Source organism: Manis pentadactyla, chromosome 16 (assembly GCF_030020395.1).
Source record: "Manis pentadactyla isolate mManPen7 chromosome 16, mManPen7.hap1, whole genome shotgun sequence".
NCBI lineage: Eukaryota > Metazoa > Chordata > Mammalia > Pholidota > Manidae > Manis > Manis pentadactyla.
In genome coordinates, this window is record NC_080034.1 from 38737565 (window position 1) to 38759836 (window position 22272).

At 42.7% G+C, this 22272-nt stretch overlaps 1 protein-coding gene across 1 annotated transcript in view; it reads left to right on the top strand.

Moving 5' to 3' along the window:
• The window catches only part of TCP11 (t-complex 11), a 31108-nt gene extending 23855 nt beyond the window's left edge, over positions 1-7253 (top strand). Inside the window, 7 exon segments of the mRNA XM_057494141.1 lie at positions 2273-2493; positions 3221-3357; positions 3614-3684; positions 3686-3814; positions 3906-4087; positions 4868-5031; positions 5732-7253. Of these exon segments, the coding sequence (XP_057350124.1) occupies positions 2339-2493; positions 3221-3357; positions 3614-3684; positions 3686-3814; positions 3906-4087; positions 4868-5031; positions 5732-5847 (954 nt within the window). The 5' untranslated portion in view covers positions 2273-2338 and the 3' untranslated portion in view covers positions 5848-7253.
• Positions 7254-22272: the final 15019 nt, after the last annotated feature.

Consider the following 22272-nt stretch of genomic DNA (forward strand, 5'->3'; position numbering starts at 1 on the left):
ATATACACTGTCTGGAGATTCTTTTCTTCTCTCCCTTCTTGTTCCTCCTCCTCGATTCTTCATATGTTGGGTGTTTTGTGCTGTGCTCTTTCTAGGATTGCTCCCATCTAGAGCAGTCCCTGTAAGATGTTCTGTAGAGGTCGTTTGTGGAAAGCAAATTCCCTCAGCTTTTGTTTGTCTGGGAATTGTTTAATCCCACCGTCATATTTGAATGATAGTCGTGCTGGATACAGTATCCTTGGTTCAAGGCCCTTCTGTTTCATTGTATTAAATATATCATGCCATTCTCTTCTGGCCTGTAGGGTTTCTGTTGAGAAATCTGTTGTTAGCCTGATGGGTTTCCCTTTATAGGTGACCTTTTTCTCTCTAGCTGCCTTTAACACTCTTTCCTTGTCCTTTGTCTTTGCCATTTTAATTATTATGTGTCTTGCTGTTGTCCTTCTTGGATCCTTTCTGTTGGGGGTTCTGTGTATTTCCGTGGTCTGTTCGATTACTTCCTCCCCCAGTGTGGGGAAGTTTTCAGCAATTATTTCTTCTAAGATACTTTCCATCTCTTTTCCTCTCTCTTCTTCTTCTGGGACCCCTATAATACGGATATTGTTCCTTTTGGATTGGTCACACAGTTCTCTTAATATTGTTTCATTCCTGGAGATCCTTTTGTCTCTCTCTATATCAGCTTCTATGCGTTCCTGTTCTCTGATTTCAATTCCATCAATGGCCTCTTGCATTCTATCCATTCTGCTTATAAACCCTTCCAGAGTTTGTTTCATTTCTGCGATCTCCTTTCTGGCATCTGTGATCTCCTTCCGGACTTCATCCCATTTCTCTTGCGTATTTCTCTGCATCTCTGTCAGCATGTTTATGATTCTTATTTTGAATTCTTTTTCAGGGAGACTGGTTAGGTCTGTGTCCTTCTCTGATGTTGTCTCTGTGATCTTTGCCTGTAGCTTTGCCTTTTCATGGTGATAGGAATAGTTTGCAGAGCTGGGACGAGTGACGGCTGGAAGGACTTCCTTTCTTGTTGGTTTGTGGCCGTCCTCTCCTGGGAGAACAGCGACCTCTAGTGGCTTGTGCTGTGCAGCTGCGCACAGACAGGGCTTCTGTTTCCTGCCCGGCTGCTATGGAGTTTATCTCCGCTGTTGCTGTGGGCGTGGCCTGGCTCGGGCAGCTGCTCCAAAATGGTGGAGTCGCGTTGGAGCAGGAGCGGCTGGGAGGCTATTAATCTCCGCAAGGGGCCTCCCTGCTCCCTGCAGCCCAGGGGTTAGGGTGCCCAGAGATCCCGGATTCCCTACCTCTGGATTAAGTGACCCGCCCTGCCCCTTTAAGACTTCCAAAAAGCACCCGCCAAAACAAAACAACGACCACCAAAAAAAAAAAAAGAAAAAAAAATTTTAAATTAAAAAATTTTTTATTAAAAAAAATTTTTTTTAATTAAAAAAAAAAAAGGTGGTTGCTCGTTTTTCTTTATTCTCCGGTGCCAGCCTCAGGCCTCTGCTCACCGGTCTTTCTGCCCTGTTTTCCTAGTATTGGGGTCCCTATCCCTTTAAGACTTCCAAAAAGCGCTCGCCAAAACAAAACAGCAAAAAAGCAAAAAAAAATGGTCGCGCGCTTTTCTTATGTCCTCCGGCGCCCGGCCTCCAGTGCCCGCTCACTGTTCTTGCTGCCCTGTTTTCCTAGTATCGAGGGCCCTGCACTCTGGCCCGGATGGCTGGGGCTGGGTGTTCGGCAGTCCTGTGCTCCGTCTCCCTCCCGCTCTGCCTGCTCTTCTCCCACCGGGAGCTGGGGGGAGGGGCGCTCGGCTCCCGCGGGGCGGGGGCTTGTATCTTACCCCCTTCGCTAGGCGCTGGGTTCTCTCAGGTGCGGATGTGGTCTGGATATTGTCCTGTGTCCTCTGGTCTTTATTCTAGGAAGGTTGGTCTTTGTTATATTTTCATAGATATATGTTGTTTTGGGAGGAGATTTCCGCTGCTCTACTCACGCCGCCATCTTCCGCCCCTCTCCCCTTGCATTTCTTTTTATCACACTACTTGATTTTACTCATCTCTTTATCTCATTCTGCCTAGAAAATGATATCCTATTACTGCCTAGAAAATTGATCCCTTAAAGCCTTGAGCTATGTTTGGTCTCTAAGCAAAGACAAATAGAATTCTCTATGAAATCTTGATCCTTAAAAGATAGGCTGGGATATTGTAGGCTAAAGGATTGCCCATTAGGGAATGTTTAGGGCTTTATATAGAATGCAACTCCTTCTTTGACTTTCTCTCTTGGGCAGATCTTGCTATCACTGCTATTACTTCGTCAGAACTGCCTAAGAAATGAGATCGAAGAAGCTCTGGACATGGACCTTCTCAAGCAAAAAGCAGAACAGAGGACCCTGAATGTCCTTCAGCTCTCTCAGTACATTCTCAGCATGATGACTTTACTGTGTGCACCAGTTCGAGATGAAGCAGTGCAGAAACTAGAGAACGTTACAGTCCCTGTTCAGTTACTGAGGTGTGAAAACTTGACTGCTGTCCCTTGAAACCTGCCTTAGCCCCTGGGCCAAGAAGAGCTGGGCCAGACATTGGATTAAAGCCCCTGTCTTGGTTGGCTTTCTCCTACTGAAGGCCTGACTAACTCCTATTTTTTTCTTCTTTGTGGCCTTTGAGCTTTTCTTTGCCAAAGATGACCTTAGATTGATTGGGTCCCCTAAATTGAGCATCCTACCAAAAAACATTAGAATATGTAATCCTTCCAAGGAGTTCATGCATCCCTTTTCCAGGTTTTCTTGTTGCAGTGTACACAGTATGAGGGGACAAGGATGGGAGGCTATCCCTATTTCATACCTACAGAAACTAAGACACAGGAAGTTAAAAAGAAAAACCATGATTGGCCTAGAAACAGCATCATCTCTAATCCCACTTCTCAGAGAGATTTTTTAGCATACTGGTGTTTCCTTCTGACTACCTTTTTGAAGAGACAACAGAATGATCATTGTGGAAAGAGATCTAGCCTGGAGACTTCAAGGTCTAGAGGCTTACCTGTTCCTAGCTCTGCCACTCACTTCCTCTGAACCTTGGGTCCTGGGGCACACTATCATCTTTTGCAAATATAGGAGGCAGAACTAAGTTCTAAAATCCCTTCTCACTCTAGAATACAGTGATTTAATGATACCTTCTGTAGGTTACCCTCTCACTAGATATCTTTCATACTATAAATACTCTATTTTCTCCTATTTCAGTGGGATCTTCCAAGTTCTAGGCCTGATGAAAATGGACATGGTGAACTACACTATCCAGAGCCTTCAACCCCATCTGCAGGAACATTCTATTCAGCATGAACGGGCTAAATTCCAAGAACCCCTCAACAAGCAGCCTAGTATGTATACACTTGAGGGCAGAAGTGGGAAAATATGACCTTGGGTATGACTTTTAATATGTTAGTACTTTGCCTCTCTTTGGAACGGAAAGTTTCTTCTTCAGGTAGGGGGACAGAGAAGGAACACTTATCTAAGAAAGTTGCCCTCCAACTCAAAGCATTTATTTATTGACTAGGAGTAAGTGTACCTTGAAAAGAATCATAATCTTGAAGCCTCAGGGATGCATATGCTGAAAACACTCTCGTCCCACCGCAGGCCTCCTTGATCACACCACCAAATGGCTGACGCAGGTGGTGGCAGAGCTCTCCACACCACCTCTGACTTCCCCCTGACACTCCTGACTCCTCTCCAAATGAGACAGCCAGCAGCCCAGAGCCCCTCAGCCCCACAGCGGTGCTGTCCCAGGGCTACCTGAATCTTATTCTCTGGGACCCTGAAAATGAAGAGTTCCCTGAGGTAAGACTGGGTGGCCATTGCTTTGTTTTGTATTCTAGGCTTCCACCAGGACCTTCCTATCCTGATAGCCTGCTCTTCCCTGCTTCCCCAGACTCTGCTGACAGACAGAACCCGGCTGCAGGAACTGCAGTCCCAGTTGCACCAGTTAACCATTCTGGCCTCGATCCTGCTAGTGGGCAGTAGTTTCTCTGGGAGTGTTCTGTTTGGCTTGCCTCAGTTTGTGGATAAGCTGAAACGTATAACCAAAGCCCTGATGGAGGAGTTTAACTCTAGGTGAGCTGCATAGATCTCTTTTAGCATAGCAGATATGCCATATGAGGACATAGGCAGGTAACGAAGGATTGCTTATGTTCTACCACAAACCAAAGAGGCCCTTCAGGACCAGCCATAAAGGTGGTTGGTAACATTCTGTAAGTGGTCTTGAGGCTTGTGACAAAGAGAAATAAAACTTTCTTTCAAAACAGGTCATGTGGAGGATAGTTTTGTACAAAATGACTCAGTATCTTTTTTGTTATAAAGGAGTCACTATCTAGTTAAGTGGTTGACCACAGTCTGGTTTTACGTATATCCAGGAGTTGACTAGGAGTAAGTATACCTTGAAAAGTATTATTGATTGAGTACCCACTGTGTACAGGGGTGTCACCCCATAGGAAAATGAGGTATCAGAAGGTCAGATTTGACCTTGTAATTGGTGACAGGGCAAATCACCATGGATAATGTTTTAGAAAGTCTTAAAAATGTATATACATATATATGAATAAATTCCATAGAGCTAAAGGATACTGAGTAGATACCAAACTTTTATTCAGAGTCAGTTTTGTAGTTTATATTGTTTTCTAAGAAGTAAAACATGGTATCCACATATAGAGAATAGTTGGTATCTGGGACATCACAGTGAAGACACTGAACCTACCCACTGGGCTGGGCAGCTACCAGGGGCTGGGCTGAGGCAGGGGAATGGCAGGGAGTCCCCATCAAGTGGGCCCAGCTTCTGGTGTGGCACTTCCCAGGGACCACCCACTGGGCACCAGCTTACTCTCCTCCATGGTCTAGGCCTGAGGAGGCTGTGCTGCCTGTGAGCAAGCAGGTGAATCAGGAAATCCATCGAAGCCTCAAGAACAATGGCCTTACTGCTCTGAGCAGTGACAACACAGCATCTCTGATGGGACAACTTCAGAACATTGCCAAGAAGGAGGACTGTGTCTGCAGTGTCATTGGTGAGCATGCCTGTGGGATGGGGAGAACACTGGGGCGAACTAGTCCTGTAAGTCGGTTACTGAGCCATTCCACGGGGAAAGGATGATCACTGGGCAAGTCATTAGACTGTAGCTTTTTCAAAATGCTGGGTTGAAATACATTCCTTTCAGTTTAAAGACTGACTCTGGTTTTAAGGAAGATTTGTACCCAGGAATTCATGACTTCTAGGTGTGGCAAACTGTCCAACCAACCCGGTTAAGTCATCACTGGCATTCTGGGTAATTTTCTGACTTAGTTCAAGACATGTGACATCTACCCCTTCCCCCAACCCTGCAACAGGAAACTGATGCTGAGTTAGGCTGAAGGACATACTCCCATACCAGGGATTCTCCTCATCTCTTGTTGGAATGGAGGGTGTGAACTTGGCCTTCCTCTTTACCTCAGCCATCCAAAGGATCAGTCTAAGATCCTCATGTTAAATGCTCACTAGGATTTAACTTATCAGTACTTAACTAATCTTTTTAATAGGCAGAAATTTAATAGCACACAAGTGTTTTGATCTTTGCTTTGTCCTTGGGAGCTAGATACTGGATAGTAGCCCCCTTCTGAAGCAAAATGAAACAGGTTTCCTAATGTCTAGGTGGTGGGTAGGCTAGTGACATCTCAGTTAACTTAGAACTTTAGCGAGTAGAGTGTAGGGCCACTGTTTCTCCTGGCAAGTTGTTTGCCCTTTCCCAACTCACAGATCAGCGGATCCATTTGTTTCTCAAATGCTGTTTGGTTCTTGGTGTGCAGTGGTCTCTGTTAGACCTTCCTGGAGGCCTTTGTCTCAGTGAGGCAGAACTAGCAAAACTGGGCCAAAAGTCTGTCAATTTGACACATCACAATTGGCAGGTGTTTGGCCCTTACTACGTGGAGATCCTAAAACCCTCATCACCCCAGCCCAGGCACTAGAAACTGAAGTGGAGTCTCTTTGTTAGCACCAGCTCCAAGCCCTGGCACTATGGACCCAGGAAAGAAGCCCATCATTTTCCTGGGGTGACACACCAGTGACCACCAGAGCAGCAAGCCCTTCTTCCCTCCTGCAGCGAGTACACCAGCACCGTAGTGATGAAGCATGTAAACACCAACTGGCCCAAACTCATTCACTAATAAACTCCTGAACTGCAAGCAAACCTCCACTCTTCCTGTACTGCAGCTGTGGCCAGGTTCCCAACTAGCAGAGAAGCCAGCAGGCCCCCAGTTTTTCCTCTACTGGTTAGGTGCTCTCTTTAGCATACAGAGCTGAGAAGCCAAGATGCCCAGGTGCTAGCATTACTTTCTGTAAGGGTAAAGCATTTCTCTGAGGGCTCTGAGAACTCTCAGGAATTATCCAAAATGTGAGTATAAGGGCATCTCTGGAAGTCAGAAACTTGTTTTGTTCAGTTCACTTCAGGATTGGGCATGGTTGAGAGAAGTTACTAGAAACCTCATTTCCAGGATGAGGTTCTTCTGAAGGTTTTAAATGATGCAACAAGAAGTCAAGAAATAGTAAGACCCTCCATCTTCCTTTTCTGTTACAAGGTCTGAAGCGGTGTGCAAACTGGGGCTGGATGAAATGGGTGTTGGCTGCTAGCAAGTGTTCTGTTGAGGACGGGGTTCACAGAGCTCGTGGGGTTCCTCTCAAGTGTCCAGAGTTCAGGCTTGGACAGGTAGGTCTGAGCTGACTGACTTGGATCAAGTTTATCCTTGGCCTTGTTGACTAGCTGAGGAAGCTCCTTGTTCGCTCATCTCGAAGCTTAGAACACCCTGTTCCTCCTGACAGGTGGGGCAGCTTCAGCTTCCACCCTTCTCGCGACTTCCGCTCTGGGACTCTAATTGGCAGTTGTAGCTGTGAGCTCCTGGGCATCACAGATGAGGGAGATTCTAGGAATCTACTTTTTATTCCTAATATTGTTTGTGTGTTTTTACATTTTTCTCATTATTACACTGTTTTATTATTTGTGTTCTTTTATCTTAGTACATGTCTTACCTGTTCTAGATTGTATTACTAATGTGATACTTTATTATTATATATTAACTGCATCAATCATGTATGTTTTTTTTTAAACTCCAAAATCTGACATCTAGAACATAGTCAGACATCTTTTACTCTAATATGAGATTTCCTTTCTTTACTCTTCAATCAAATACAGTGCACATCTTGGATACAGAGCATTTTCATTATTTTCTGTTGAAAAGTTCTAATTATTCATTAGAAATATTGCCCATTTTTAAAGTTTTTAATATTTAAGAATTCCTTAATGTACTGTTTCAAAAATATTGCTTGATGAGTTAGCAGTTAATCCCTCTGAGTAAAATATTTCATATTTGTTAAAACTTTATTTGATACTGATTTATTTCAATCATTTAATATGTATTTTCAGTGATTAATCAATTTATTGTGATTAAAACTTAGGTTCAGTTTGTTTTGACTATAGGTCAAGTTTGTCTATCATATTCAAATTTTTGAATCCTTAATATGTTTCATCTGCTTTGTCTACCAATTATCTACCAATAATAATCTGTTGATGTTCTTCATAAGAATTTTGTAGTTTATGTCATGATTCTTTCTAATTTGCTTTCCTGAATACTTCAAACATCAGTATCTCACACCACGCTCCCCGCCACCCCCGAAAGAAAAAGGAACAATGACCTTCACTGCCAGATGCCCTTTCCTCAGCTCATGCCCGAACAAGCAACAGCTCCACCATGGATTCATTTCCAAAGTTCAGAGTAGGTGGTTCATGCTTAATGCCTTTCTCCTCAGTAGGCTGGCTGGAATCATCACTTAACACAGAATATTCTTTCAAAGATCTGCAAAGCCTGGTTTGTTTCTTTATGATTCATATTCATTAGCTGAAAACTGAACCTTAAATACAACCTCTCATATGCTTCTTCAAATGCCAAAGTTAACTGGCTTAAATTTTGACTTACTATTTATTAAATTCACTTTGCTCTACCCAGGTCATTCTGTTGTAACCTGGGAATATCTGAAATATGCAGTTTTCCACCCAAATAAGATAATATATTTCAATGACTTTCTTCTTAGGATTTAAGGCAAAATGGCAACACTTGCTCCTAGATGTCCTGCGTTTTCTAACATTCCCCTCCAGCTCCATCCAGGCCACTTGAGGCAGAGTCACTGTTTTCCCTTCTCACTTTCTGACCATCACTCAAGCTTATCCATTTCATTAAATTCCTCTTACACTTCTGTGCCCAGCTGGTTCTAGGGCAATTTTAATTAGTTGCTTTAAAGATATATACCTGTATAAGCTTTCTGTCATCTCTAAATTATTAGAGGCCATGTATTCAAAATGAACTCTTAGACTGAATTCTCCATTGCAACATTTAGTAAATCGGCAATTATGAAAGTATTATCAAAACCTTTCCCTTGTATCTACCGTTCCTGCCACATGGCATTATCTGTGAGGCCAGAACCTGGTGTGTTGTTCACATTCCATAATATGACTGCACTGTGGGGCTTGACCCACTGAGAGGGGACCAGGCAGGCAGGGGTCGAGGGGATGGTGGCAGGGCATCTGTATTCATGCAGGACTGCCTTAGTGGGTGTGGGGGGCATGTGTGGGCTCAGGCAGGGTGGCCTAGTGTGGCTGGGGGTGCTTATGGGTTCATGCAGGGCAGCCTGGCTGGGGGTAGTGGGAATGTGTGGACTCAGGCAGTGTGGCCCACACAGCTAACACCCCTGTGCACTAGGCCAGGATTGACTTCCAGCCACTGGGCAGAAGCCAATGAGACCAATTAGATGGGGCTTTTGCAGATCAGGTGCAAGGGGCACACCAGCCCAGCACCCCTGAGGCCTCACCAAGCCCCCAAGTGCCTGGGACAGTGGATGGGCCCATGCTCACAGCCTTCAGGTTCCCCAACAGTGAGGCAGGCCCTGGAGGGGCACACCTGCAGAGAGCTCCTGGCCAGCTCACCTGTCCCCTCACCTGTTTGAAAATTTAAGGCCCTGCTGTCTCAAGATATGTACCTTTAGGTGAAATGGGTTTGTCTTGTGATGTGTTTAGCATAGCCAAGGAGAGCCTGTACTGAGGGTAAGTAAGGGTACTGAGCAAAGATGCGAGGGATGTGCAATATGCTTGAAGAACTGCCCTGGGAGAGATTCTGTACAATGAATAGATGAGTAGTTTGAAATAGAGAGACTGCACTGAGCATCTTTCAGATTACGGTTCACCTACCTGTTTTATAGGTTTTCTTGCATTTTCATGATTCTTGAAAAACCCAGAGGATATGAGGGTCTGTTTCTGGAAAAATAAAAACAAAACTGCAGACATAACTCATGCAGAAATCTGAGTTCTGTGAGACTGGATAATGCAGAGATGGATACAGAACTCAGCATACCAAACATGCATATAAAGGATGCACAGGGATTTTGAAAACCCTCACAGTCATCTACATAGATGATACTGCTAAACTTTTTGTATTCAAATGCCAAAGTTAACTGGCTTAAATTTTGACTTACTTTTTATTAAATTCTCTAGAGCTGTAGAACTATTTGTGTTTTGATTTGTTTTGGTTTTATAGCTTGGTGTCTCTATTTTGCTTCAACATAGTGTTTCTGCTTTCATCTATTCTTAAACTGAAGACCACATAATTCACTTCTTATAAATTAAAGTCTTAAGTGTAAAATCAAGACAGGTATCCAGAAATAAAACATTCTGTGAATGTAGGTCATGATATCAGGGCTTTTTTTTCCTCCCCAAAAGTGGAATAATACACTTCTACACAGAAAAACTAAAAGATGTTAATATTTTTAAATAAAGATTTAATATTATTTTGATATAGTCCAAATAGTAAATCAAATTACATAATTGTATTTTAAGTAATTAAATTAGGATTGCAACTTAATAAATATATTGTTTCCTCTTAAACTGCTCAATGGCTAATGGGCAATGTATCACCTTACAGCTCTGCAACTTAAAAAAAACTATGGATTACCAATTTTAAGTTTTGCCAGCTACAATAACTTTGTATTAACTGATATTTGTGTTTGTTCTTCTCATATAATTATTTTATGATGTTATGTATCTCCAAAATGTCTTTCCCATATCTGTGGAAAATGTTTAGCTTGCACCACAGGATGCTTACTATATAAAGCCAGTACTTCCAAGACCGGGAGGCATAGCTGCTGTATCTAATACATAGAAACAAACACAGAGAACCAGACAGAGGAGGAGCCAGAAGAAAATGTTCCAAGCAAAAAGAACAAGACAAAACACCACAAATAGTGCTGAAAGAAATGGAGATAAGCAATCCACCTGATAAAGAATGCAAAACAATGGTCATAATGTTGCTCATTGAACTGGAGAAAAGAATAGATAATCTCATGGAGGACTTCAACAAAAGGATAGAAATATAAAAATGAACCAGTCAGAGCTGAATAATACAATAGGAAATGAAAACACAACAGAGGGTAAAAATAGTAGGCTGGAAGATGCAGAGGAAGGAATCAGTGAGTTGGAAGACAGGCTAGTGGAGAGTGACCAAGCTGAGGAACAGAGAGAAAAAATTTCTAAAATGAGAAGACATGAAAAGATCTCTGTGACACCTCCAAATAAAACAAATACTCTCATAATAGGGGTTCTGGAAGCACAGAGAGCCCTTAACAAGATGAACCCAAGGAGGTCCACACCAAGACACATAGTAATTAAAATGGCAGAGATCAGCAATAGAGAGAGAATCTTAAGAGCAGCAAGAGAAAAGTAGACAGTTACCTACAAGGGAAACTCCATAAGGCTTTCGGATTTCTCAGCAGAAACTTTACAGGCCAGAAGGAAGGGGCATGAAATATTCAAATTACTGAGAGGGAAAAAAAATCCTAAAACAGAATATTCTCCCAAGCAATGCTAGCATTCAGAATTGAAGGAGAGAGAAAAAATTTTCCATAGAAATCAAGGCTAAAAGATTCATCACCACTAGACTGACCTTACAGGATATGTTAAAGGGACTTTAGATGAAATTGTTTTTAAATTGAGATGTTTCTCCTAAGTGAAATGTAGCTACCCATCACTTACAAAGTGAGTACAAAGTACAAAAGGCAAAAGTAGTAAAATCAATTATACACAAAATTAGTAAGTGATATGCAAATTAAAAAGATGTACATTATGATATCATATACATAAAACACATAGGGGAATAGTAATTAAGGTGAGGGAGTTTGGGGTAGATTCAGGGCATTAGGGTTTGGTTTAGCTGGCATTAAGCACAAGTAGTCCTTTTCCCCTGCCCCTCCATCTCTCTGAGGCCTCCAGGATGGACAGGACTTGCCCATGGTCACACATGAGGCAGGGTTAGGCTGGACTGGTGGTTTCCTGCCCTTCCCCATCTCAGTCCTGGGCTTTGAAAGGAGGAGAATGAAATGGCCACTCTGGTGCTGACTTCCAAGTCCACCTCCATCACATGTTTTGGAGGTCCCAGAAATCACATTTCCTCCTGCCCCCCACTGGGCTGGGTGTTGATGGCTCTACTCCTGGGCAGCCCGAGGTGCCTGTCACACAAGGGCCCTTGGCAGGCATGTGTGGATTTATACAGGGCTGGGTGCAGTGACCTGTCAGATCTCAGGTGTTGCCTACTTGAGGGCTGGCAGGGCCCTCTTGCGACTGGCTGGATCTCTTGGGCAGCCACAGACAATCATACACAGACAGACAGCTCTTGGCTTCTGTCCCTCAAGCAGGCATCCATGGTCCTCCTACTCAGGCCAGTCTGGGCCCTGTAAAGCCCCCTTGGCCAGTTACTGAGCTGACCCTGCTGCTGAGCAATTGAACAGCTACCTGGGCAGTATAGACAGCCCTTTGGGATGTTGTTCCCAACACCGTGTGGTTGACACAGGTGTCTCCTGCCTCACAGCCTTAGCCTGCCATGAGAGGTAATAACCTTGTGAGCATTGAATGTGGTCCTGGCCACACAGCCATACAGCAGAGTTACACACATACAGCCCTGCAGTCCTTCGGCCCTCCAGCTGTAACAAACCTTTGACATTCATACTCATTGAAAATCAAAGACCTGAGAGCAACTGTTTCCCAGAGGGCAGGGAAATGCCTGTTACATTTACCACCAGCATTAATGCTGCTTTTTCTGTCAGTGGATGAGTTTCTTGTGGCTGTGGCAGGGCCCCAGGAGCAGCAGATGGATAGATGCAACCCCCGACCCTACATGAGCTCCCTCCTTCCTTGGGCTTTGGATTCACGGCTGTGCACTGGGCCAGCAGTGATGTGGAGTGCACTGCTTTCCCTGCCCAGCACCTGTTCTCATGTCCAAATCTGTACCTCAGCTTTGGAAAGTACATCTCACCTGCCTCCGTTCTAATCAGTTCCAGAAGGCAGACCCTATGCTCAACCCACCTTGGAGAATAGTGTGTGACCCCAGCCCAGCCAACCCCACGTTCCATCCTCTGGGTGCTCTGAAGCAAGGCCAAAGGCATTGAACGACATGACTTTTCATGGAACCCGAGGGAAGGAGAAACACTGCCTCAGAATGGACGGTGAGTGGGTGTCCACCTGGAGCTGCTGGAGGCCCCAGATGCAGCGAGAGAGACTGCCCATGAGTGGGGCCACCCCACAGGCACTCAGGTTGGAAGGCTGGAGACGGACCATGTCCTACTGGGAGAGCCCCTGGATCTGGCAGGCCCAGGCACCATCTTAAAGTTGCCTTTTGCAGTCACTAATTTATTTCTATCATTTATAAAATAATTCCTTTATTTTACTTCTCTAAGTGCATCTGGTCCCTTGCAATCAGAAAAGTCCCAGCTGACACATCAGAATCAATAATTCCTGAGACTCCCTCTGCCTGGAGTCCTCCCTGGGTGGGGCATGGCTGGTGTGGTGGTTGAAGAGTACATGGGGTCAGATCTGAGGGGAGAGCTGCAAACAGCTCTGCCCCTGTTCCTTCCCTGTTCTGGGGTAGAGAATCCCCAGAAAAGTGAGAGGAGAAGTTAGGGAAGAGGTCCCTGGATGTTGTGCTTGTATTTTCCTTGTTTTAGGGCCCATTCTGTCAGTGTGTTTTTTTACTAGGAAATCACCCAATTCCTTTAGGCTTCCAGGCTGATGCAGCTTGTTTCTAAACATGCTCTCAAGGCAACTTATTGCTGTTCACATTATCTGTGGCCACTAGTTGAGGTAGTGTTCATCGGGTCTCCCCACCAGGAAGGTACTTTCCCTATGTCCATCCTGTGTGTCTTCTTCAGGAGGAAGACCTCCTCTGGAGAGGGGAGCCAGCCACACCTCCACAATGGTTGTTTGAGTGCCGACATCAGTTATTCAGAATTCTTCTGCAATATATCTCTGTCCAACCCCATGCATAAAAATGACTGAAATAACTTATTTTTACCAGTGTGAATGCCCAGATCGCTATTTTAGGCTTTTGGTGACAGTCCAGCACTAGCGTCTGGTCGCTCTGGTCATGGCTGCTGTGGCTCTGGAGAACTCTGTCTGTCGGCTCCTGTTCCCTTTTGATATATTCCGTCTTTGTTGGCCTTTTTTTTTTTTGGTACTTCCCTACTTTGTGATACTTCACTATTGTCCTGGCTTCTTTATTTACTGTCTCAGTCCTAGTGTTAGCCCTGGCTCCTTAGGGAATGACATTAAAAATTTACATGTTGTAGCTAAATGTGCTCAGCAGACAATGGAAGAAAATATATGCACCAGTTCCAACCTATGCATACATACCTAATTATAAAGATTTCTATGTGGAACTGTCTTTAGCTAAGAATGAGTTTATACAGATGTCTCCAGCGTCATCCAGTATCACCTGGATATTGTCACCATCTCTCCTTGTTTATCTGTAACTTCCCACTCCAACAGGAGAAGTCTGGCTGCTAAAGTCACAGGGGCAAAATGAAGTCACTTAAGCTAAGTCTCCATGTCAGGGAACCAAGACTTAATGCCTAACCTAACTGCAGTTTTTCTGGGCCCCCAGCCCCTCCCTAACTGCAAAGTATAACCTTTAACCAGCCAGATTGGAGTTTCCTTGTCAGCACTAGGAGGCAATCCACTGACAGACTTTTTCTATTCTCCGTAGGAGGGTGACCTTGCCTAAAACAATGCATTCTTTGCTAATAATTTTGTGTTTCCCCTCCCTCTTTGCCTTTATAAACCTGTCCTTTCCTGTAGCTCAGTGGATCACCCCTCTACTTGCTAGATGGGGTGCTTCCTAGTTTATGACTCTTTTAAATAAAACTAATTTGGTCTTTAAATTTATGTTTGAATTTTGTATTTTAAGCACATTTAAGATTCATCTGTGTCTGCATGGGTTGGTGAATCATTCCTTTCTGTGGATGAATAGTACTGCATTGTATGTGTAGGTGGAGGAAAAATAATTTTTCCTTTACTCTTTCAGGTTCTTGGCTGAGACCATCTATAATAAAAGAGAGATTAACAGGAGAAAAAAATCCAGAATTTTAATAATGTGAATATACATGAGGGATGCCCAGGAAAACCAGCGAACTCCAGGTAATGGCCCAAGCCATCACCTTAAATACCATCTTTTGGTAAACACAAGTTTTCCAGGCAGGAAGCTGGTTGAGGGAAGTTATCAGGCAAAGCAGAGTAAATAAGGGCACACTTAAGTCCAGGCCTCCTCCTTTGACATGGATTTGTAGGGATTTATTCATCCTTGTATTCCTTGTACAGAGAGGGAGACACCGTACAAATGGGGATTTCCTTTAATAATATAGATTTCTCTGACAAAAGAGCAACTCGTAGTACCTTTTAGTGATTCTTCTGTGTCTACTGTTTTTAAAAATTAATCAGCCCCAAATAATCCCATCCCAAGAGGCATATTTTAGGGGGGCATATTCTGGTCCCTATCACATGGACGTACCACTTTATTCATTCTGAATTCATTATCTACTGGTTTCAAGGTTTTAGCCGTTATGAATAGAGCTACTGTGTGTAATTGCATGATGGTGGTTTTCTCAAAGCAGTTGTCTAAATAGTGGAGGCATGATTCCTAAGGTGGGACTTGTGTTGAAAGAAGCTGGCAAACTCTCTTCCAAGGGGCTGTACATGCAGTGAAGGAGGGCTCCTGGTGCTCCTCGCCCCACAGAGGTCAGTGTTGTCATGTTTCTGGAGTTCGGCAGTTCTCCTAGGTGTGCAGTGCTGTGTCCCCTGATTTCCCAAATCCTTTATCAAATATATACTTTGCAAATATTTTCTCCTGGTTTGTGTCTTGTCTCTGGGTTCTCTGAACAAAGTCTTTCAGATTAGAAAAATTTAATTTTATAAAGCCACGAAATTATTTTTCTTCTGTGAACATGCTTTTTGTGTAGGATCTTAAAAGTTATCAGCAAATACAAGATTGTGTAGATTTTCGTTTTTTATCTAGAATTTTATAATTTTGCATTTAAAATTTGCCTATGGACAATTCTGAGTGAGCTTTGGTGTAAGCTGTAAAACTTGTGTCTACGTTCATTTCATTCCTTATGGTCTCCAACGAATTGCTCCTTAACTGTTGAGAGAGCACGGGGAATTCCTGGCCATTGCAGTTTGAATTTCCAGTTTTCTCCTTCAGCAGGTTGTCCGCGGGACGCCGCCGCCTATTCCGAGCTGTGAGCGCTCGTCCTGCACAGCCCACTAAGGCCCGCAGGGGGCGCCTCTGCTCACCTCACGGACCCTCGGGGCGCATGCGCATCCAGTCCCCGGGAGTTGCCTCAGCGTCCGGCTGCAGGGAGCCGGGTTTGCTCAGAGCCTGCGGCGGTTCTGGGACCTCGCCGGCCGCGTCCGCAGTGACAGCTCGGTTTCCTCGGGAACCTCGGGATGGAAAGGTCAGGAGAGGCTCCCGGTGCGCCGCCTGCAGAGCGCTCCCCTCCAGGGGCCGGGGAAGGAAGGCCTGCGGCCGGGAACTGGGTCTTCGCGCAGTTTGGGGGCGAGGCGGGCGCGGGTGAGTCCGGGCTGCGGACGCGGCTGGGCCGGGGCGGGCGCACGGCGTCCAGCGCATCCCCGGGAGCCCGTGTCTCCGCGCCGCGCGCCCCGTGCGGCGGGTGGATCGGCTGTGCCTGCGGAACGCCCTCCGGGCTCCACGCCTCCTTCCTGACGAGGCTCTGAGGCGGGAAGCGGCGCGGAGGGACTTGGCTGCTGAAGAGGCCCGGGAACCGGGGGCGCGCCGAGCACACGGGGCGGGTTCCTGGGAGGGGCCCCCGGGGTGGGGGCCGCCTGGGAGGGCTCCCGGGGCGCAGCGCGGCGCCGACCCAGCCCGGCTCACCGAGGGCGGCCCCCGACCCGCGGCCTCATGAGCCGGCTCCTCGGGCCGAGCGGGTTTGATCTGTTTCCACGCCCGCGCCTGCCTGGGCGCTGTCGGGTCACGTTTGCTGCCGCAGCCCCGCAGTGTAGCGGGAGATCTGGGCGCGACGCCCCGGCTCTGCTTTCCCAGGACGGCTGTGGGGGCGGGGTCCCTTTCGGTTCCATCTAGCCTATAGGGTGTTTGCTTCTGTGAGGAGTGCGATGCAATTTCGGTGGGGGTCGCACCTAGTCTGCCCGTTGCTGTGGGTGGAGAGGACTTGCAGTAGCTATAGCAAAACAGTATGATACTGGCATGAAAACAGGCACATAGGTTGATGGAATAGAATAGGAAGCCCAGAAAATAAGTCCACACATGTATGATCGATTAATCTATGACAACAAGCAAGAATATTTAATGGGAAAAAGACAATCTTTTCAATAAATGGTGTTGGGAAAACTGGACAGCTCTACACAGAAGAATGAAATAGGGTTCTTATACCATATATAAAAACAAATTCAAAATGAATTAAAGACTTAGGTAAGCTCTTTACAGTCATCAGTCTTAGCAGTATTTTTTGGACCAGTCTCCTTAGGCAAGGGCAAGAAAAGCTAAAATAAACAAATGGAGTTAAGTCAAACTAAAAAGCTTTTGCTCCGCGAAGGAAACCATCAACAAACAAAATGACAACCTACTGAAAAAGAGAAGATATTTGCAAATCATATATTCAATAAAGGGTTGATATCCAAAACATATAAAGAACTTATACGAATTTTATTTTTTATTTTTTATTTTTATTGAAGGGTAGTTGACACACAGTATTACATTAGTTTCAGGTGTACAACACAGTGACGAATTTTATTTTTAAAAAACCCAAAAACTGAATTTAAAAATGGGCAGAGGATTTGAATAGACATTTTTCCCAAGACATATATATGGATGGCCAACAGGCACATGAAAAGATGCTCAACATCACTAATCATTAGGAACATACAAATCCAAACCACAATTAGATACCACCTGACCCTTGTACACTGTTGGTGGGAATGTAAATTGGTGCAGCCACTAAAGAAAACAATATGGAAGTCCCTCAAAAACTTAAAAAAAAAAATCCAAAATACCAATTCAAAGAGATATGCACCCCTATGTTCACTGTAGCATTATTTACAATAGCCAAGATATGGAAACCACCTAATTATCCATCAGTAGCTAAATGGATAAAGAAGATAAATTTACACAAAGGATTACTCATTAATAAAAATGAATGGAACCTTGCCATTTGTGACAACATGGATGGACCTAGAGGGTACTATGATAAGTGAAATAAATCAGAGACAGACAAATACCATATTTCACTTATATGTGGTAACTAAAAAACAATACAAATGAAAAACAAAACAGATTCATAGATAAGGAACAAACTGTTGGTTACCAGTGCAGGGAGCGGTCAGTAGTAGGTGAAACAGGTGACAGGGATTAAGAGGTAACTTCCAGTTACAAAATATACGTAAGTCATGAGGATGTAAGGTACAGCATAGGGAATATGCTCAGTAATATTGTAATAACTTTGTATGGTGACAGATGGTAACTGGACATTTGGAGATCACTTTGTAATATATAAAAAGATTGAATCATTATGATACATACCCTAAACTATGGGCACACCTTGTTTTATTGCACTTTGCAGATACTGTGTTTTTCACACATTGAAGTTTTGTGGCAATCCTGAGTTGAGCAAGTCTATTGGCACCATTTTTCCAACAGCATTTGCTCACTTCATGTTTGTGCCCCATTTTGGTAATTCTCATGGTATTTCACACTTTTAAATTATTATTGTGTTTGTTATGGTGACCTGTGATCAGAACTGACTGAAACAGATGGCTAGCATTTTTTAGCAATAAAGTATTTTTAAGTTATGTACACAGGCTTTCAGACATAATGCTATTGCACACTTAAGAGACTATAGTATAGCGTGAAGGTAACTTTTATATGCACTGGGAAACCAAAAAATCCATTTGACTTTCTTGGTTGAGATACTTTATTGTGGTGGTGTGGAACTGAACCGGCAATATCTCTGAGGTATGCATGTCATTGGATATTGCATGTCAATTATACTGAAAAACAGAAAATAAACCTTAGGAGGAGCTTTTCTGGGTTGTCTGGCTTAGGATCACTCAGCAAGTTGCAGTCCAGATGTTGTCTGGGGCTCCAGAACGAACGCTTGACTTGGGCTGAAGGATCCACTTCTAAAATGCCAGTCACATGGCTTCCAAGTTGGTGCAGTTCTTGGTTGTCCGTAGTTGGTTTTACTCAGAGCCAAGTGATCCAAGAGAACAAGGTAGAGGCAACAGCATATTTTATGACCTAGTCTGGGAATTTACCCGCCATCACTCTGCCATATTATGCTGGTCACCCAGGCTAACCGTGATAGTGTGGAAAAGGATTACACAAGGGCATGAATACCAGAAGGTGAGAATCATTTGGGACCATTTTGGAAACTGGCTTCTACCCATGAGTACGCATACGACATGTATGACAACAGTCACTGCAGTGACAAGGAGCTGCAGGCAACTTAAGTTTGCATTCCTAGAGAAATCTGGACATTAAATGTGGTATGTCCCTGTAATGGAGTACCTTGCAGCATCAAAGTCATGAACTAGATTTACATATTATTTTTTCAACTTGAAACAAAAACAGAATGAGGTTTATAGTATAATGCAACTGATAAGTCTAAGAACATTGGATGTACATATATTTTTCACACTATTTAAAGAAAAATTTTATTAAGGTATTATTGATATACTCTTATGAAGGGCTCACATGAAAACACAATGTGGTTACTACATTCACCCATATCATCAAGTCCCCCTCCATACCCCAATGCAGTCACTGTCCATTAGTGTACTAAGAGGCCACAGATTCACTATTTGCCTTCTCTGTGCTACACTGTTCTCCCTGTGACCCCCCACACCATGTGCACTGAACATAATACCCCTCAATCCCCTTCTCCCTCCCTCCCCACCCCTCCCTTTGGTAATCACTAGTTTCTTCTTGGCGTCTCTGAGTCTGCTGCAATTTTGTTCCTTCAGTTTTGCTTCATTGTTATACTCCACAAATGAGGTAAATACTAGTTTCCCTGTGTTGTATGACAGTCATATTTCTCTGGAAGGAAAATTTTGATTCTCTTAAAATACCTCCCTTAACTTCTAGTTGAAATTAAATTATTTTAACAACAAAAACTTCTTTCATTTCTTAAATGGAAATATTTAAGATATAAATAACCTTGAGAGAAGCCCACAAATAAAACTTAGAATAAGGAGTAAATGATTGATATCAGATTTCCTTGTTGAGGATGTGTTTAATGAGAGGCTAAATGAATAGGATTTAAAATTTTTTTAAAAGGTATTGGGGGTGGAAGGAATGGAAAAAAGGAGCACAGAGGGGGTGCATAATGTACCAAAGGCAAATTAGATTCCCTCATCATTTTAAAATTAGTGCTTTTAACAAATTTCACTTTGAGGTTGAAACAAGGAAAAGAGATCACTGTGCATTTATGGTAACTTAATTCTTAGTTCAAGATATACCCATACCCATAGATAAATTTCACTTGATTTTCACTATGGTTAACAACTAGATAAATATTACTTTATTCTCTACATGTTATTTCAAATTGATGATTTTTTGAGTTTAACAGTAGAGCACTGTTTGGTTATCATTTGTTGATTACCACTTGAGTGGCAATCGATATATAAACTTGAGGGTAGGTCAGGGTTCTATAATTTACAGAGCAATCAGGACTAAAATGATCGTTAAGGTTAAAGCCTCATTTATCTGAATGAAAGTATGTTGTGTATACTTGTAAGTGTGGAAGCAGAGGGTTAGGAAAACTTGTTATTTGAGGAGAACCGTGATAGGGGTTTAATTGAGGATATACTCAACCTAGGGCACCTTGAGTGCAAGTCAGTCACAGCACAAATGATACACATATGTATAGTAACAATTATTACTAGACCAACTGCCATTTTCAAATCATGCCCACTACTTCTTGCACAGCTGCTCCTGCTGAGTATGTACCAACAGTGATGAAAACACCAGTCCAAAGTAGCCAATACCAAACCAACCTTTCCTTTTTTCAGGGATATTGTATTTGTTTTAAAGAAAATGATCATTCTTGAAAAACTGTTCTTTGCATGTGTTTAACTATTTTATTTCTTGTTGAAGAGACCCTCAGATGCCAGACATTTTATCAAGCTGCTTATGCACTTTTAATAAAAATTAATGTGTGTTTCATTCCTAAGGCAAAAACACCCCATGCAGAAGACTCCCTATGGTGCATTTTGGCAGTTCTATAAACACAAAAAACAGATACTTTATACAGAGCACGACTTTGTTCCCTGTTCCTCATGGTATTTTGATTAAGCACCAGCCACTTAGGGCATCACTGCAAAATTTGGTTAAGAGAAACTGACAAATTTACATAATAACAGCTACTCTTAAGTCTTCATAAACAATCTAGGGATTTGGGGAATATTTTCTTCAGTTCTCTTTTCTTCCCTACTAAAAAATCCACTCTCTAAGGACATTGTTTAGGGACCATTTCCCCACGAGGCTGTGAGCTCCGTAAAGCAGGGCCTGTGCCTGTGCTGTTGACAGTGATTCCTCAGAGCCCAGCAAGGTGTCAAATCATCTTTCATGAATGCTTTAATTTGTATCTCTTGACTTATTAGACTAATCTATGTGATCAGTTTTTCTTACTGGGCTATATATCCACCAATAGAAAACACTTCTTGTATCAGAATAATATGTATTCTTAAAATTATCTTAAAAATCCTTAAAAGTGATTTCTAATATTTTCTTATTGAAAATGTGAAATTAACAATAAAATGTGGTCCAGAGAGGTTCAGACAGTCATGAAAGTAACATCATTTGACTTAAAACCACCCTCCTTCACCCAGCCCAATGTTCTTTGAACTACATTCTGCTGCTCCTCTATGATTCTGTAAAAATCAAATTTAAATGAACTGTCTTTCTGAAAAGAATATTTTCAGGTTCATTAAGAAAAACTAAAAACTAGTTTGTAAAAGTTTTATTGTATCCTTGCCACACACAGTAGTGAAAAGTAACACTCCTAAAAAAAACAAAGCTACCTTTTGCACATCATTTTATTTTAAATAAAACTTCCAATACTCTTACATAGGTACAAAAAAAAATTCTGATCTATCTGCCTCTAACAGGCCACCACAACACACAGTAGATAAAACACAGTGGCTACAAACGTCTTTTAAATTTATTTCTGAGGCAAGGCAAAAGGGAGGGAAATGTTTCTATGAAAAAATACTGTGTGTGTAGGAAATTGTCACAATTTTATTCCACATGGACACAAATGATTATACTTTAGGCCTTGGTGGCTTAAAATTATGTAACAAAATAGAAAAATGGAAAACTAATATCCCCTACACCCTGTTTCAAAGTCAGGCACTACCAAGATCAAGGAGATGCCACAGTGTTGGCAGAGGAAATTACTGTATAAGCTGTAGAGCTATAATTACCTGCAGACTAAAATAAAATGCTACAATCCTTCTAAGGCATAAATAATGTCTCCAAACAATATATACACATAATACATATTTAAAACAAGACTCGGTATAAAAATAATGAACAGTATATACACGTCAATTTTCTTTACTGTCTTTTAAAATATAATTTAACTACACAAGTGATGCAGCAACATATATATATATATACACACACACACACACATATATATAAATGTACTTGTAACTCTACAGTAAAGTTTGTTTTTGGTGCTTTTATGCTTTTATAGCACATCAGTGTAAACAGTTTAACTTGGCTTTGTTTTATATTTTAAAACATTCCTTGTATTTTCAAGGTGTAAAGCAATTTTCTAGTTCTTCTTTTTCACAGAAAATGAAGATTCTGGATGTGGTTTAATCATAAGTAATTCATAAAATTAAATACATTCATTAAAAAATAAACTACAAAGTAAA